This window comes from Chlamydotis macqueenii, chromosome 1, assembly GCF_036417535.1.
Source record: "Chlamydotis macqueenii isolate bChlMac1 chromosome 1, bChlMac1.mat, whole genome shotgun sequence".
NCBI classification, from domain to species: domain Eukaryota; kingdom Metazoa; phylum Chordata; class Aves; order Otidiformes; family Otididae; genus Chlamydotis; species Chlamydotis macqueenii.
The window spans coordinates 151866617-151885949 of record NC_141556.1 but is presented as its reverse complement, the minus strand read 5'-3'; the positions used below and the strand labels follow the sequence as shown (position 1 = coordinate 151885949).

At 40.6% G+C, this 19333-nt stretch overlaps 1 protein-coding gene across 1 annotated transcript in view; it reads right to left on the bottom strand.

Annotated features, from left to right (window-relative positions):
- The window catches only part of TUBGCP3 (tubulin gamma complex component 3), a 50116-nt gene extending 39331 nt beyond the window's left edge, over positions 1 to 10785 (bottom strand). Inside the window, exons 1-2 of the mRNA XM_086770367.1 lie at positions 10522 to 10785; positions 1580 to 1687 (exon numbers count right to left, since the gene is read on the bottom strand). Coding sequence (XP_086626493.1) covers positions 1580 to 1687; positions 10522 to 10597 — 184 coding nt within the window. The 5' untranslated portion in view covers positions 10598 to 10785. The remainder of the gene's footprint in view (positions 1 to 1579; positions 1688 to 10521) is intronic.
- Between the last annotated feature and the right edge of the window lie 8548 nt (positions 10786 to 19333).

The following is a 19333-nucleotide window of genomic DNA, read 5'->3' as shown; positions in this document are numbered from 1 at the left end:
TAACTGAAAGTAGATATTGTTTAAAGAAGGCTATAAAGTCCTTCACAAAATTAAGTGTAATTGTTCCTATCTTAGGCAAAAAAAGCAAGAAACAAAACTAGTAATGTCATTGGCTCAGAGTCAAGCAGAATTCCAAGGTCACACAACTTTTGTTATTTTTCTTAATATATTATCTCAATCACTGCCTGTAACATAACAGAAGTCTTTGCTCAGAGAAAAACCATCTTCAAGCTTTTAAGATGTCTTCAGAAAAGCCATGTTACATTATAATTAGCCATGTTGTAAAAAAAAAAAAAAAAAAGATAAAACACAGAACATCCGAAGAAACCTTAATAAAAAAAAAAATTGCTGTTAACTGTTATAAGTGTTAACTACCAAAAACCACTGCTAAGTACAGTTTGCCAAATAAGTCACTTCCTGGACTGTAACCTCAAAATAAATGTAAAGTTGGAAAGATATATCCGGTCATTTGCTGCATGACCACTAACATCGGCATCACTAACTACAAGCTGAAGTTGAGGAAAAGGAAGATGAGGGAGATAGCACTCTTCAAAACACCTGGCAATAGTCCCAAAGAATATATGCTGTGCTGTCTAGTAGTAGCCAAAGCATGTAGAAACTCATCATGCAGAAAGTGTATACTGTATATTCCAGTGTTTTGGAGTTGCATCTAGAGAAATTCTGATGGGCTTATTTGCCTATCAGCAAGTCATGGAAGCGCTGCTTTAGCAAAAAAATACACATGTACTTTAAAACAGTTACAACCACCAACATCAGTTACCTTAATTCAATCTCCCTGACTGCATATTCAAAGCTCAAATATGAAGCTTTAATTTAATTAGCATACTTCAAGTAATTGTTTCTGGACATTGTACCGTAGAGTAGATAATTTGCTGAAAGCAATACTTGGCTTTTCAAGAAGAACACATCACATCCCCACTGGATTCACACAGTGCCAACACTTGACTCATAGCAGCATAGAGCACAATGGAATGTAACTGCAATGTAACTTACACTGTCATGGTCTAACATTTTGGGTTTGAGAAGGTGGTTGCAGATAAACTTGTAGAGAAACTGAAGGCAAGAAATATCAGGTAAGTCACAAACAATTCCACCAGTTCCCAGGATGCCCATTCAGGAAGTTTGGCAGAATTAACTTCATGAGCACCTGTGTGAAGTGTACTATTTCTAAAGGGCACATCACAAAAATACGAGTCTTTTAAAAACAGCTACAAATTAATAAAGTCTGAGTACTATTAAAGCGAAAGGAGTGCAATATTAATTATTCTTCATTTTCATGGTTGCTAAGATACAAAGTAAATGGCAGCAAGGGAAGTCTGAACTGAGCATTCAGAAAAATCTGAGCTGTGAACACAAATAGCCACTCAGGAATACTGCCTAGGGAATTAATAGAATTTTCATCATGAGACTTTCAGGGGGTGAGCACTAATAACACATTAGAGTTGTTTGCCTCATCTGCGAGGCAAAGCTGTCCCATTTTCAAAGGAATAAACTGATCAAATAACTTCCTGAAGAACTTCCATTCCTATTTCTAAGAAAGAAACAAAGATGCACTTACGTTCTTTCTTGATTTTCTCCGCTACAAGAAATTCATCCCGTTCAACAGTGGGAGCAAAATTGCTTCCAATAACTCTCACTGCATATTGAAACTGTTGGGCTGCATCAGCTGAAAGGAAAAAGGAAAACTCTCTCAGTTAATCAGACTGTTAAAGTTCTATTAAATTGAAAAAAAAAAAAGTTAGACATGAGATTAAATTGCTATGGCTGAATCCAATATAAACGTACCTGGCTTAGACGAGATAATGTTATACTACAATCCTTAGACACACTTCTAACCAGAGGGCAGTAGAGTCCAGTTTACCCACAGGCGTATTATCAGTGCTATACTTCAAACACACTCACCTGTATACACTCTGCAAAATACCTGCACTTAAATTTCTGAATAAGTCTTTCCTATTCTGTGCTGACAGAAGAGAAATGTTGGGCTGACCACTTACTAGAGCGTATTAGCACACTTCAGCTGGCCCTGCCCTTCTCCACAGACTGAAATGCTGTGGGACTTGGCAACCAAGTCATGCAACTTAGCTCACACACAGGAACAATACAGCCATGTTCACCACGCACGCTCTCTCACCAGGCACCAAAACTGAATTATCGTACTTGTGGATCTTTCCTCACACAAACAAAACAGTGGCGGTTCAAAGCTAGCTCACAGATACTGGCATCATATCCCAATACATAATACAGGTACTAATGGAGAGGTCACAAGCAAATGACCTCCCTCCACGGCTCCTTCATCATACAATAATTCTATTTTTAATATTGTTGCCGAACAGTACTGTTTTAGAGCAAGTATCTCTTCTTCCTGGGAAGACTGGGAAGTCTGGTAACACTGAGATAGAGCCAGCTCAGTATTAATGCTTCCACAGCATACTCACATTCCCATTTATTAATTTGAAAGTCAATCAAACGATAAACCTATAGACTTGTCAAGTACCCTCACAAGTGCAAAATGCTGGATAAATTTCTACTTCTCATATAGGAATAACTGTAATAACATGAGGGGAAAGGTACATAAGAAAAAGTGAATGTAAACGCATGGTGTCAGACACTTGAATCCTTACACTTTGACTTAAAAAAAAAAAATCTAAGCAATTCTGTATATTAAGTCTGTTTTGCATGTAACAACTCTGTGTGCACATGCATCAGACTCCTCACGTGTTTTATTTAGTCAGTTAAGCAGTCAACTTGCAGGTAAAGTTGTACAGTAATGCAGCAATGGTTCAGCCAAGGAAAAAGGAAGGATGCTGGCCTGGACAAATATGTACAAAAGGAACAGAAAAATAGAACAGGATAAAGGTCCACTAGAAGCAGAAATATTTCAAGCATTGAATCATCTCTTAAATTAACTAATGTTTACAATTGAAATAAATCATCTGGGAGATACTAGGAGACAATTACTGACTAAATGCATTAAAATCTCCAGAGATTTATAGAAAGGAGAAATTTGAAATCAGAATGTGTTATATTCTTTTTGAATGCCCATTTTTTACTGTCTTGTGATGTAAATGCCACCCACTGGTCCTAATCTACTAGAATACAACTGTACACCAGCAAATATTAACCAGTTCCCACAAAGCAGCACTTCACACAATCAGGAAAAATGCCTGCTCAGACAGAATCATTAATATTCAACGGTATTTGATAATATTGGCCTACAACAGGAGCAAGGGTATCGTTCTGCTTTCAGGAAAGAAAATGCCAATGTACAGACTGTTTGTGAGGTCACAAATCTGCACGACTTCAATGCCTCCCAGAAAGAATAGTTCTACTGTTAGACTAAGCAACCTTTCATTTGCAATAAGGAGTTGAAAAAAAACAAATATGAAATAATTTAATACTTCAGCTATTGACAGCTTAAACTGAACTGATGAACCAGGTGGGAAGCGTTAAGTACGAGGAAACATTTCGGAGTAATTCTTAAGTATAATGCACGTCATTACAGAACAACTCAAGATTTCCAGAAGTATTCTGCAAAGCCAACTAAAGTCAAATACTGGCATTAAGTTATCCCAAACAACAGTAAGAGTTTTATTGTTCGTTAATTCCTCAACTGCGTACCTAGCAGCAGTTAGGCAAGACCTAGGTTTTTCTAGTAATTCTTAGATATTTTTGGCATGTTGTTATAGTGACTTAACACGGGCTACAAATTGAAAATAAAATTGCTAAAAGAGTTTCAGGTCAAACATTTAGGATGAACTAAACTCAGGAGAAGGTTGACACCCAAATAGACTATAGCTTATGACATGTATCTAGATTAAATAATAAACTCCCTCACTGATTACCCACTGAAAGTAGGAGAATGGACCTCCAGTAAACTAGTTCAATATAAGTTATAGAAAAATCAAAAAAGAAAGAAGCAATTAAGAAAACATAAATAGATGTCATCTTAAAAAAAAAAAAAAAACAACACCACACACACAGATACACACACAACCCAACCACAACAAAGCCACAAGAACTTCCCCCTGCAGTTCCTCCTCAATCATTAGATGCATTATCTTGGTTTTCCAAGGAAAATTATGTTCTGAAATTAACTTCTACGCCCACCTGCACCACTCTATCCCTTACAGATTGCCCTTTAATTTTTTTTTTTTTAAAAAAAAAAACCAACCCAAATTTAATAGAATTCTCAGGGATACCAAGTTAAACAGGTTTCATAGAAACTGAGGACTTTGCAGAACAAACATGCAAACAATTCTCCCTGGAGGAGAGACTGCAGCAAAAGCTCAGTGGATAAGTATTCCCTCTGGTCTGCCAGCACAGAATTAGCAATGTCAGGCACTGCCTTCTGCCTGGACCATAGTGAGAATGCATGAAGGAACAGAGACCTGGAAGATGAAGGAAGAGGGATTTCTGAAGAGAGCTACAGAGAATGAAAGTACAAGGCTGGCAGTATTGCAGCTAAGAACACAGAGGGTTTACTGAAGCCTTGCCACACAAATCCACAGGAAATAAAAACATATTTAACTTTACTGAATGAACTTTGTCTACTGTACATTTATGATCTTCCAGTATATCACAGTATGTTTATCTTAGGAAGAGTCTTGAATAAGAAAATATGTAGTTCATTTACTAAAAAAAAATAATTCTGCTATGTCTAAGCAACTGAGCATTACTCATTCAGCTGCTTCTGCTAGCTTTTCAGTAAATGCTACAATTTATACTGTGATTATCAGTAAGCTTAATGCTTGGAGAAAAATATAAAAACCAGAGCATTATATTTTGGTTTTTTACACTTAACCACAATGCACAGTTTTTCCATGTAACCAATACTGTATTCACTGTATTTATTTACTTTTTTAAAAGTTCTTTGGTTTCTGAACAAAATGTTTCATATCAGTGTTTCAAAAAAAGATGTAAGTGCTGTGTTTCCTCTCTGTTGCTCCCTGTGGTTTCGGGAGTTTAGATTAAATTCAAGTGAACCAAGATCCACACAATGAGAAATCAGGTGCATTTATTGTCTTTAGTCACCTGATGAGATAATGACAAAATCCAGCAAAGATATGTACAAAGTCTCTGGGAACTATCTGGAATTTAATTTCTTTAGAATTGACTCAAAGATGGCTATACATTGCCACAAGTTTGGGTGGGGTTTTTTTGGTTGATGATGTTGGAATAGGGATTTACCTCAAAATAATAAAAGAAAATCATGGACTTTGCCATTTGTGTGTCTTCCAATCTGCTTCTGACACTGCAGCTTTGAAAAGACTACCTGTGCTTCCAGTTCTGCAGTACACGGGAATATTAATGGCAAGACTGACACACAAATAAACATGTGTGAAAGTTTCTGGATGGAAATCTTGAAGATTTAAATATAAGTCCTCACAGAAATTACCGTACAGGCAGGCAAGCGCTCCACAAGATCAGGTATTAGGGTAAAGGTGAGATGGATAACCTGGATTAACACAGAAAAATTGATAATGCAAAACTAGTACACTAGTTCTTAGACACTGCGAGGACACGAGGAGGAAAGAGCTCAGCAATGGCTCCAACTGCAGGGTGCAGAGGTCCCTAACTGCACACTGAGGATCTCCGCAGCTGGCTGATTGCAGACACATAGCACCATGGGAAGCTAGCTTTAAGCCCTTACTAGAGAACCACCTAACGCCCAGGAACAAAGAGCTTACAAACCTTAGTTCTATCCTCAAAAAAAAGTTGAGGTAGATTTTTTTTTTTTAATTTTAAATAGAGTTCTTCCACATAACTCAGCATATCTTGCAATGAATTTCTCAGAAGCAGAGCTATTTGCAAAAAAACAGTAACTAGGTCTACACAGCTGACTGATTTTGGAAACTAAGCAAGCCATCTACTTAGTGGATGGTCTCAAAAAAGTGGGAAGAGAGAGAGGCTCCCAGCTCCACCACTGGGAGCCTCTGCAGTCACATTCCATCATAGCACAAATTCACTTCAACATAAATCTTTAACAAGTGGGGAAGGTGGAGGCTTTCTAAGGGCATCATGGCAGAAGCAAAAGAATCCCCAGCAGACAACAAGCTCCATCAGGTTTATGGAAGACTTCAGGCATGGAATCGCAGAACGTAGACACGAATGCAGAGTAAGACCACTCATCCCACATTAGCTGTAAGTGCACTATTACCATACAGACATTACATAAAAGGAATCATTCAGCTACTTCAGAAGCCATAGGTTCCTCACAAACATAATAAAACACAAGTGCTGAGAAGGAACATAGCCAAGTAGATCAAACCTTCTTAAGTACGAACTCAGGGAATGCATGGGCAGGAAGAACCATTAGATCTTCAAATCTCAACTCCCTTTCCATTATTTACCCATTGTATTTCACCCAATTATATCAGTACCTTGTATTTTACTAAAGCACTTATTCCAGGAAGATATCAAAAGCAAGGATTTTAAGAAATTCACAGCAGGCTATCTACACAAATGGTTAAAGATGGCTGTTTGTACCTAGTTTCAGCTTCTTGTTACTAATTTTTACTAGAAATCTAATTACATTTAAAAATCTCTTAAGTATCTAAGCTTTTTCCCCTAAACTCTGTAGAAGTAATTGAACATCATAAATTCCTTACCAAAGACTAAACTGATAATACTTGTAAAGTTTGCTTCAAAAAGAAAAAGAACATGTATATACAAAGCAGCCTACCTTCATCAGTACACAAAGAGGGGAGAAGCTGCATGCAGACCACTAACCACACACAAATACCATATTTCAAACTTATCCTGTGCTGAAAGGAAATTAGAGTTACAAGCCCGAAAACCAGTCAGATGCCAAATAACTTGTCCGGTGGTTTCCTTACCACCTAGGGACACATGTATCTAACTCAACACAGAGGATGCTGGTACTAACAAAATTCCCTTACTGTCTTTATTTGCTCCTTGGACATAGAAACTGGGGCGGGGAACAACCACCATACACATCTTTCATGACTGAGATTTCTTTCATTGGAGTTTTTAATTTATCAGTCTCTATGCACTTTAAAAACAGCTGAGCTGATGACAAAGTAACACATGTACTACAGTTGCTGTTTCTAGAGAAGTTTTATGTTAGAAGGGCGAGCCTTCAGTACTGGAGTCCCTCACAGCACAGGAATAGAGTAGGTTAGGAATGGGCTTCCTATCTGCCACATGCATAAAAACACAGGTGACAGTAAACGTGGCAGACAACCCACACTATTTTTTTAAAGTTGTTACTTCAAAGAAGTCCTCACATAACCCACAAGTGAATAGATGTAGTGGGCTACAGGTTGCATTCAGCAGCTTACCATGATTTTGGCAAAATTTCCCCTTGCATGAGTCACAAACACATGACATTCTAGTTATATGAGTAGAATCCCAGCGTACAGGAATAAGTTCAACATTTAATTAAAAAAATAACAAAAATCAGCGTTCTTTTCCATATTTTCACACATACTGCTTGCAAATAAACTTATTATTAATACAGTCTGAAAAGACAGAGATGTACAGAAACTATGGCTTCAAAAAGCAGGCTAAATGAAAACACATCAGTAGAGGTGAGCCACCTCTCCTCAATACTCCTAGCTTGACTGACAAATGCAGAGGTTCCTTCTCATGCTCTGTTTAAGTTTTGTAAGTATCACAGACCTAGATAAGACACTCGGTACCAAGAAACAAGCTTAGAGCTTAGACTGCAGTCCCTTTCAAATCTAAGAAAGAGTCATGAAGAAAACAGGATTAGGCAATATAGAAGTAATGTCCTCACAGAGGCCTCCACTCCAGAATAAAGCAAGACAATACTTTTTCTATCTTTTTTTTTTCTTTTCAGAAGCAGAACTAGCAAAATAATTTGAAATTTTTGGTAGGAAAAAAAGTTTGAAGTACTCTTAAATAAAAACATATACCAATTGTATTAGAAAAAGCTTCCAAGGAATACTAAAGGCAAGAAACAGCACCTTAGAATTGCAGGCTGATGTGAAATAACCTTTAATGTGGAATTAAACCAGTTGCTAAAAGAAAAGTGTGGTTATACAAAAAGAAAAGAGGTATTAAACAGTTTAGAAGCTACCACTAATTTGAGGGATATAGGGGAAGTACAGAAACTCACCACATGCTGATAAGAGTGTCACACCAGGAATTTCCATTCCAGAATTATTACAGATTGACAATTCTGGAAATGGGAAATTTATGGCCTTGCACAAGACTTAAGCATGCAATGGATAGGGAAAAGATTTTGGAGGAAAAAAAACAAAACAAAACACAGCAATCAACAGTTGTCGATCATAGAATCACAGAATCATTTAGGTTGGAAAAAACTCTTAAAATCACCAAGTTCAACCGATCAACAGAATGTTTCTGTGAAGGAGTCTCCACTTAACATTTCAGCGAAGACAGAGATTCCAACTTCTCCCCAGCTCTTCCAAAGCTTCTCAGATGAACCACAGAATCACAAAATGGTTTGGGTTGGAAGGGAACTTCAAAGAACATCTAGTCCCAGCTGTCCTGCCCTGGGCATGGACACCTTCTGCTAGACCAGGTCACTCAAAGCCTCATCCAACCTGGCCTTGAACACTTCCAGGGATGGGGCATCCACAGCTTCTCCAGGCAACCTGCTCCAGTGTATCACCATTCTCATCGTAAAAAAAGTTCTTGCTTATGTTCAATCAAACCTACCCCCTTTCAGTTTAAAACCATTGCCCCTTGTTCTGTCACAACAGGCCTTGGTAAAAAGTCTCTTTCTGACATTCTTATAAGCTCTCTAAGTACTGAAAGGCTGCAACAAGGTCTCCACAGAACCTCCTCCTTGCCAGGCTGAACAATCCCAAGCCTCTCAGTCTGTCCTCACAGGAGAGGCGCGCTCCAGCCCTCTGACCCTTTTCAAGGCCCTCTTCTGCATCTGCTCTAACAGGTCGCGTGCTGGGGGCTCCAGAGCTGGATGCAGTACTCCAGGTGGGGTCTCACCAGAGCAGAGTAGAGAGGGAGAATCACCTCCCTTGACCTGCTGGCCATGCTTCTTCTGATGCAGCCCAGGATGCAGTTGGCTTTCTGGGCTGCAAGGGCGTGTTGCTGCCTCACGTTGAGCTTCTCGTCCACCAGCACACCCAAGTCCTTCTCCTCAGGGCTGCTCTCAATCCCTTCATCCCCTAGTCTGTACTGATACTGGGGACTGCCCTGACCCAGGTACTGGACCTTACACTCGACCTAGTTGAATTTAATGAGGTTCACATGGGCCCACATCTCAAGCCTGTCAAGGTCCCTCTGGATGGCCTCCTTTCCCTCAAGCGCATCAGCTGCACCACTCAGCTTAGCGTCATCTGCAAACTTGCTGAGGGCAGACTCACTCCCACCATCTATGTCTATTAATAAAGATACTGACCAGCATCAGTCCCAGTACAGACCCCTGAGGGACACCACTTGTTACTGTTCTCCATTTTGACACTGAGACACTGGCTGCAACTCTTTGGATGCAGCCATCCAGCCAGTTCCTTATCCATTAAAGCTGTATCTTTCCAATTTAGAGACAAGGATGGTGTGTGAGACCATGAGGACCTGTCTCCAATAGGTGGAAACATAAAGTTTGAGACAAAGAGACAACAAGTATATCTGCACCTTGTCACTCATTTTCTATACTTCTAAGATGGCAATAATTCACTTATAGTCAGTTTGAATGCAATTCTTTACAACAGGTCAATACTCAAAATTATTAGTTACTGTCATGGAAATACCTAAAGGTAATCAGGAGTGACTTGTCAGAAGAAAGTGACATGGAAGGAGAAAAAAAAAAAACAAACACATAAAAGACTTTGCAGCCAGTACTAATAACAAAGAAAGCCACCTCTCATGTAAGAAAACAGATGGAACAAAAGCTATGGCATGAATTTGTCCGGTAAACAATGCTTATAAACAGAACAACTTAAAAAGGAGACTTAGCAGATGCATCTCTTCCTTTCCACCCTCCAATTGCCTACTAAAAACAGAGCCCTTGCCTTGCTTGCAAAAGAGAGAAACTTATGCAAACAGGCAAGAGATTCATTCCCTTGCTGGAGTATCACAGCAGCAGCAAAATGTAGAGGACCTAGCGGATGTCAATTGCTCGGCTTGAGCAGACACCGGTGGAAGGAGGAGAACCCTGAACGCCCGCCTTTTGCCCCAAAACTCCCCGGGAGCGGAGCCCGTCTCCCCACAAGAGGGGAGAGACAGAAAGATCCAGCCAAGAGCTCCGGGGGTGGGGGACAGGCAGGCGCCGCAAGCCCGCCGCCCGCAGCTCCGGCTCCCGGCACCGCTGCCATGCCCGGCCGGCAGCACAGCCGCCCGCAGGCCCTGGGCCGATCGCCCCCCCACCCCCGCTCCCCACCGAGGGGGCTGCACCCCTCCACCCCGCCCCGACACCCCCTCGCCCCCCCGCCCAGGGCAGCCCCCTTCTCCTCGCCCCCGCTCGCGGGCTCCAGCGGCTGTCGCTGGGGGGAATGGCGAGGGATGGGGTGGGGAGGAGAGAGCCGTTACCTTCGCTTTTGCCCAGGATGCGGCAGCAGAGGTTCTGCAGCAAAACGTTGGGGGATTTTTGGTCCGGAGTCGCCATCGCCACCCGGGAGGCAGTCGGCGGTATGAAGCGGGGGGGGGGGGAGAGCACGGCGAGATTACAGAAGAGAGGAGGCGCCCCTCGCTCAGCAGCGCAAAGACCCGGCGACACCTCCCACCCCGGCCGCCGCCGCCTAAGGCGCCATTTTAACAGAACCCGCCGAAAGCCGCAGCGGCGGCAGCCCAGCACCCACAATGCCCCTGCGCGCGGGGCGGCATCGGAGCGCGCCTCCACGGACACGCTCCGCCGCGCCGCCGCCGCCGCCCAGAGGTTCCGGGGGAGGCGCCGCCCCTCCCCGGCCCTCTACCGCCTCCCGCCGCCCCGTGTGGGGTCTGAGCAGCCGCCGGGCCTGGCACACCCCCGGGGGAGAGGGCACAGAAAGCTCCAGGGATGCCCGGGCGTTGTGAGGCAACGCGGCCACGACCAGGCCTAGGCCACCGCTGTGAGGCCTGCGATGCCCACCAGGCCCGGCCAAAAAGTCCTACAAATTTCCAAAAATGGAAGTTGAAAATTCCCACTCAGCAACAGCTTTGCAATTTTGGATAACGTCCTCTCACCCGTCTGTCAAAATCCCAGGGAGATCAGGCTCACTCATCCCTCCCCAGAGAGCGCAGCTGTGGGGTGGCTGCACTCACTGTAGTTCACTGCCTTGGGGAGCCAGGGCACCTCGGCAGCTGTTCCACACAGAAGAGTTACAAATCAGTGCAGATCTGGAAAAATGTGTGAAGATCCTCGACCGACATCCTCCCTGCACCACTGGTCCCCTGTGGAGGTCTCAGGCTCTGGCCAGCCAGGCAGCGCAGGACGCAGGGGCAGCAGGCGCATGGCTGGCCTGCCGTGCTCCCAATGCTCCTCAGGCCTATTGTTGCAATAACATTAAAAATGTAAAATTTAGATTAATAGCCAAGTTAACTGCTGCTATAGATACCCTTTCTATAGCCCCGTCCTTAATGGTTTGAAGCCAGAATAATGTTGGTTAAAGATTCATAATTTAAACAATGTGCCTTTGTCTGACCTGTCTAAAAGCAAGAAGCATAAAATTATAAAATACTAGCTCCATCAGCAACCCATGAAGAACTGCTTAGGTTTGCCAAACTACTGAAGAAACTAGGGGAAAGGTAATTCTAGCAGAGGTTACCATAGCCATCAACTCACGGACCCTCTACCCAAATCATGCCATCGACTCAAAAGAAGTAGGCAGAGTAACAAGACTGAACGTGCATACTAACTTACATGCTGGGTGAAGAGACCCTGACCAATCATTCAATAAAATAACAAGGCATATGTATTAGAAAGTTGAATATGTTAATGTTCTGTGTATCAATAAAAGACAATTTAGAGCTTTAAGGTGTGCTGTCTTGGGACAGGCACCCATACCTGCGCGCATATGTAATAAAATGAAATATCTCCACTCTGTGTGCAAATTGGCTCTTTGCACACTGGGTGATGGACCCAGCTTTTTAGACAACACTATCACTGCCTAACACAGACACTGACTTTCCAAGGTGTCTGACTTCCAGTTCTTTTATTCAGTAAATTCATGTTAGGCCTGGCCCAAAATACATAATTAAGGAATACGTGTTCTCCCTGTGCTCCTCAAGCTCTCTGTGTAACCCACCTCTGCTGTGTCCCATAAGAGGTGCTTTGAAACACTGCAGCAGACAGGTGGGCTTGGCGCATCGCCAGCTGTAGAGAAATATATTCCTGTTGTGCAACACACTTCTTTCTGGCAGCGCCTGTTGGCTTCATTATCTCTGTGTGGCCACAGCTTTGTGTGTATGCCTTCTGTGGACACATACATGCAGGCCTTTCATTATGGGAACACCATAGATGTAACCGATGGTTCATTACTAATGTGACTGGTAGAAACTAATCAGGATGGTAAGCCAAGAACGGAAATTCATTGAGGATGTATGGGATTTTGTTACTTGGAATATTGTAGTAGGACCATCATAGTCTTACCACTCGCATTCTAACTTTTCAAATCCTAGTGCTGCTTTCTTTAGACTCTTTTAAGAAGTAAGGTAGAACCCCAAATTAATAAAGCTATCAGAACTTTATCTCATGTGAATAATAGGCAGTTGTAATCTGCATCTTTAATAGTTCTGAAGAAAAGGCTTCAAAGATGGTGTTACTGTTTTTTGTACTGAGCAGCAGAAGGATCTCTCTTCCATTTTCCACCTGAAGCAGAAACAGTTGTTCTGCAAAAAGCCAATGACTCACTGCTGCTGACAGTCACTTCAGATTTAGATACCATCATGGAAGGTGTGAATCTGTCAAGCAGCAAATACAGTTGCTCACATGGGAGAAAAAAACTTTGTCAATAATATCAGGAAGTAGTGTTGCTTTACAGTATCTTTAAATTCCAAGGGAATCCAGTCACTCACAAATATCCCATTACTATGGATATTACTTATTCTTTCTGGTCATGCTGGCTGTTTTACCTATGGCAATTGTGTCACTGTTCTGAAATCAGAACACATTATGGAGCAGCACAATAAGAACATGCCATTAAAATGGGCTCACTCATGTGTGCCTGCAAGCAAAAGTACAATTACTAATCCAAGCTTTTCAACTTCAGCAAAACCACATCCTACGTTATGCTTCTGAAGTACTGTAATAGCCAACCATTCTGTTACATTACTGGGAACGTATTCTTTCATTTCCAGCCTCTTTTTCCTAAGGAAATGAGGCTTCTGCAGTTATTCTGTGTATCAGTGCCTCCTCATAACTGTTGGACCTCTTCATCAGTTTTAAACAAATTTAGTAGATGGGTAGAGTTCTTAAGGCTATTAACTTAGTAAAAGTTTTATGGAACTCAGTGGTTGAGAGCACTAAGGTCCGAGTTAGTTCCCCCTTGAAAACAATCATAGAATCATAGAATGGTTAGGGTTGGAAGGGACCTTCAAAGGTCGTCTAGTCCAACCCCCCTGCAAGGAGCAGGGACATCCCTGACTAGATCAGGTTGCTCAGAGCCTCATCCAGCCTGGCCTTTAACATTTCCAGGGATGGGGCATCCACCAGCTCTCTGGGCAACCTGTGCCAGTGTTCTACCACCCTCATTGTAAAAATTTTTTTTCCTAATATCTAATCTAAATCTATCTCCCTTTATTTTAAAACCATTAAAAAAGAAAAGTAAGGAGAAAGTAGTTCTCCCTGTCCTATTGGACAAACCTCCCTGGTTTGCTATTAGCAGACCAGCTGATTGGTTTGCATTCCTTGGACAGCTGGGTATATACACCTCGCCCTGAGCCAGCTACAGTACCAGCCCCTTCTTGTCTGGCCTGATAGATGGATGGTGCAGGAACTGAAGGTGTACAGGACAGAGAGCTCTGGAAATAATGTGAAAAATAGCCAGAAAGAAGCAGGAGGGATGCAGATTGCAAAGAAATAGAGGAAGCTAAGCTTCATTAGTTCTGTTCACTGCTCACAGATCTCCTTGCTTTTTTCTTTATGAAAAGAATTAATCCTGCAATCCTCTTTGGAAATGCTAATTCTGATCAGGCAAGTTGGTAGCATATGCAGGTTATTGTGGTTTTACCAGCTCCAGTACAGCTATGATCACTTAAATCAGCTTAAGAGGTCCTCCAGCATTTTTATGGACATAAAGAATCCTATCTTAATTTATTTCATTTTTGAAAAGCAAAAAAAATAGTATCTATTTTTTCTTACTGTATAGCTATAACCTTAGTTCAACCTTGCTGCTTGGCCTCTGAGCATTGGACGACAAAAAAAAAGTAACGGCCGTTCAGATTTTTCACACTACAGCTCTGTCAGTTAGTATAGTTGAATGCATGCTTTTACAAGCATGACAGTGACTTACAAGGAATTCAGTTTATCCATAGAAGCTTAAAGAGACTTGCATTCAGAGCTGCTGCATAAAGAATATATCTGTGATAGTAAATAGCTTTGTAACAGAAGAACATACAATGAGATCCAGCATGAGATGGAAGCTGAAGGTTGGCAAAATAAAGCTAGAAAAAATGATGGGCTTAATTTAGTAAGGATATTCAATCAGTAGAGAGATGTGTTTAAGAGCGTGACATTTTCTCCACATCTCAAACATTTTAAATCACTCTTCTGTTAGAGGCTTAGTGACCAGATACAAACCGACACAGAAGCTGCTGAGTTGTGTGTAGGTTGTGCACAAGACCAGACTGGAGGGCATCATAGTCCCTTTTGGTCTTAAACTTTCTAAATCTGAGCAATAATGCTAAGAAAAATTTCTTACCCTTACAAAAAAACCTGTGGGTTAATTGTTCTGGTTTTATGGTTGCATCTGCAGGGCACAATACCTTAGACAGCTCTGGCAGTTGGTGGGACACAGCAAAATCAGTAGAGCATCATGCTGACACCTCCAGCATTTCACTGTGCCAGACAGATAGACTTTGTTTGTGTGTCATATAACCAATATCAAGAATTATAATGGCTAGAGACAGTGGAGGATACTGTCTCGGCTGTGCTTGGCATATGGCAGCCCAGGAGGAGCAGCATCTGGGTCTCTCCTGGCTCCAGCACCATTTGGCTTCTGTACATGTATTTTGTACATATAATTTTTACATATATTCTGTACATATAATTCTGGCATATATTTTCCACATAGATGATCCTATAATGGGCAAGAGCCCTGCTATGCTGAGTCTGCAGTATTAAAAGGTTATTAAAAGTGTCTGCAGATCTAACTTTTGAAAGGCCATACATTTTAGGATGAGGTGTTGTTATTTGATTTCAGGTAGATTTCCCTATGCTCAGGTAGGGCTCAGATGAAGAGACAGTTTGATCCAAGCAGTTTCCCCCTGCCAGGTGTGTTAGTTCTGCATTGCAGCCTACTTGTAACTTTCACCACCTCTCCGTTTACAAAACTGTTCACTTAAGCTGTACTTCTGTTGATTGAGGAGTCTAAAGTGTGCTCCGTAACCTACAGAAAGTCCATTGAATGGACATGTATATCAAAAAAGAAACCTGTGTTTTGAAATACTTAAGAGATACCAGAAACTATCATTTAAGCTCTATGAGGGCAAAATTAAGGATATTTTCACTATTTATTTTGGACTCTTTTTTTTTTTCAGTATTTGCAGTAAAATAACAATTTTAGATGAATAATACTAGCTATCCTATAAACTGGAAGTAGTACTATGGTTTTTCTTCTCAGAACAGTTGTCTTTTTTTTCTGGTGGTGCCTCCACTATCTGATAAGTTTCATTTTGTCACTCCAGTACTTCTTAGCCATAAACAGAATTCCTTTCCGGTGTGAAGATATACAGACACACACAGATGGAAGCCCACTCAGTATTAAATGTTATAGATTACAGAGGGACAGGGGACAGCATTATATATCTTTCTCATGAATTAGTAAAACTACGTGACATTTTCTAAGTTCTGTGCTGCCCATTGCATCACAGTCATGTTACATGTATGGAGCTGCAGTAAAGAAATCACATTGAATCGTCTTCTCCCAGAAAGCGATTTGGTGAAAATATTTTGCAAGAACACTTCTATTTTATCAAAACCTCTCAAAATGCTGTCAAAATATTTTTGAAAGTTAAAGCCACTTTGTGGCACCTATTTAATTATAAAAAGCAGAGCAATAATTTTGGAAGGGAGCCTGGAGGATGAAGCTCCATAATAAAACTGAGCTGATATTTCCAAATATATGTTTCATTTTGTATACGACATCAGCTTTTCAATAGGAGTTTTGACCATATCTGGCTTCAGCATTTTAGAGCAAAGGCTTTTGATATTTCTCAGCCCTAGACAAAGGAGTGGGAGGAAACTACCAAAATAAGACACTGAACACAAAAATGGCATGTACCAGATCAATCAAAAAAGATGTACTAATGCATTTGTAAGGCAATTATGTCTATAAATGTGATAGCAGTAGGCAAAAGTAACACATTAAATATAGCATAAGTCAATAACAAAGCTCTACAAAGTGTCGCAATACTGTGCAAGCAGGAATGACAAGGTAATTGGAGTTTTTTGATCATTACTCTTTTTTATTTGGTGGTGTTTTAGCTAATTTTACTATAAAGCAAGAAAGTCAGAGGGGAGTTTTTATTATTATATTATTAACCTTAGTTTGTTTACTCATTTCACCAGGTGCATATTTATCTTGCCAACAGCAACTCTCTCATCTGTGTGAGCTGAAAGCCTCAAGGTCAAGGTTTGGGTTTGTCCTTATATCACAGGGGAGGAAAGACAGCAACCAGCTGGCAAAGGAGGAACCGATTCTTCCCATGCTTTTGTTTAAAATGTCAAAAATATTCATAAATGGATAAGCAAATGTCATATTTTGGTTGTATTTGAACTAGCTGTGTTTAGGCAGTTTTCTGACAGGGTACTCTTTGAGAGGTTAGTCTGAAGATTTCACTCTGCAATGCTTTTAAAAGTGTTTATTGATTTTTCTATTCTCCTCTCAGTGTTTGGAAGGTTTTTCTGATGCTCATTTTTTTTCTTTCCAATGAACTAGTCAAGAAAATGATGAAACTAGCTCTATCTCTAGCTGTGTTAAGTGCATAGGGTAAACAATTTTTTAAAAAGAGGAAAACATTTTCATTTTCTTTCCTGCAAGTTTATTCTGAGCATAGCAATTAGTCACTCTGTAAAAATATGTACCATACTTCCAGACAAAAATTACTGTCAAGGTAACAATATCCCCTGCAGAATACATCTTGAGCTTCATCTTCCTACAAATCTTGGATGAAAAATTCCTATTCACTTTAGTGAACCATTCATATTCTTGAAGATGATCATCCATCTCCTTAAGTCCACTTCATAAGAGCCTGAGCTTTTTTCCATTACAATTCTTGAGGATTATTGACTTCATTCACAGTATTAGGAGGAGTCTGTGCATATTACTATATATTTGTATGGAAATATATAAACAAACTTCAATCTGTAGCCTTCTTAAGAGAATAAGAACAATTCCTAGTGTTCCTGCCTGCCACATTCTAGCCTGATGATTAATATCCTGTGTAGCTAAATCAGTGAATACAGTATTTTTCTCTGCGTCCTGCATTAAACTATTGAATCGTTTTGCTATGCCTGGTTAAAAAACTACTGTAGTCTGTTAAGTTAAGAGGTACAATAAACTGGTTTAACAAAGTGACTTTTAAGGCCTGAATTTACAAAAGGATGTAGGAATACGTATCCTTATGGCTGTTAAAACATTGGTGGGTTTCAGGCTTGTAACTGTCTTTGTGAGTCTAAGCCTACATTACATGCTCCCAGATGCTCAGATCAGAGGATGCTGTAGGATTTCAAAGGACAGCTTATGATCACCACTGTTGAACCAGGAGCAATAGAGGGGCTATAGACAAAAAGAGCAGCACTGGAGCTGCAAAGATTTGCCGCTTCTTAGGTGTCTGAATTAGCAGGGGAACCATGTTTTGTTCCTAACAAAAGGAATGTTTCCTTGTCCTGTGGCAGGGTAGTTTTTCTGTAGGCAGCTTCTTTGTGTTATACTGTTCAAAAATGTCTTAAATATAATAGCTGGTGGGTTAGAAACTCCTCGCAACACTTCCTCCCTGGTGAAAATCTGAGGCAGTTAAAAGCACATTCTAGGAGAGTCAGGCTCCCAGAGGCAGACATAAATACACGAGAGGTACAGTCAGATAGTAACTGGAGCCTTTGAGAATGAGGTTTGTTAACTCTATTTCTTGGGTTTCCTCTGTGTGATTAGATCAGCTCTTAACTGAGAGCCTACATAGACATATCCCATGTTTCCATTTATAGTAAGTCAGATAACACCTTCCATCTCACAATGTCCGTCCCTCCACAAACATTTTCAGTGTTCTCTGAGGCAGAAAAGAGTTAGAATCCTCATTTCACACAGAATAAAATATGGAAATGTAGACAGGCACCAATGAAGCATTTTGCCCAAGGTTATAAAGAAAATATCTGCCCAGACAAGGAATATATCCCATATCTTCTCTTTTTTTGTATACTTTAACCACAGAACCATCTTTTCTTCCTACTTAGAATGCTTTCAGTGTTTATAAATGCTGCAATTATCCTTTGACTGCTTTCTATTTAAAGACAGGGATATGTACTCAGCACATCTCTAGGAGGCATACCAGCAGCATACATTTGCTACGAACAGATTGTTCAGGTTTTCTAAACCTGAAGAAAGAAGTCATTTTTATCTTTCTAATGCCAAAAGCATTTTAAAAGTAAAAAAAAAAAGGTCTTCTCCTCAGTATAAGAAAAAACAGTGAACACTATATTCCAAATAATTTAGAAAGACTAGTTTTTCTCTTGAAGATTGGAATTCACTGGATTATGATTACAGTTATCACTATTGCTTTATGAGTGAGAGAGTATAACAGCGGTGGCATAATCTTTGTGTAAAAGCCTTTTAATAATCTTGTTCAGGAATATCTTTTCTCCAAAATGAGTTGCTGGCAATTTGAAGAAAAGAGATTTGCCTTCAGTCGTTTCTGATTTCTTACAGAACTGAATAGCAAGGATTATTGTCCTGCCTTATACAGACACTATGACACAACTAAATTTGTGATCAGATAGTCAAACAAAGCAGAGTCTGGTCCAGGATACTGTGCAGGTTCATTTCATTTCCCACTCACTTCCTTTGCTGGACAGAAGCACAACAGAAACCAGGCAGAACTGTTTATCGAAGAGTTAAGATGGAAAACATTACACTGAGAAATTCCAACAGTCTACTTTACTGAATGAAGAAAGAATTTAAACAACAAACCTGACATGAGCTAATACTTGAAA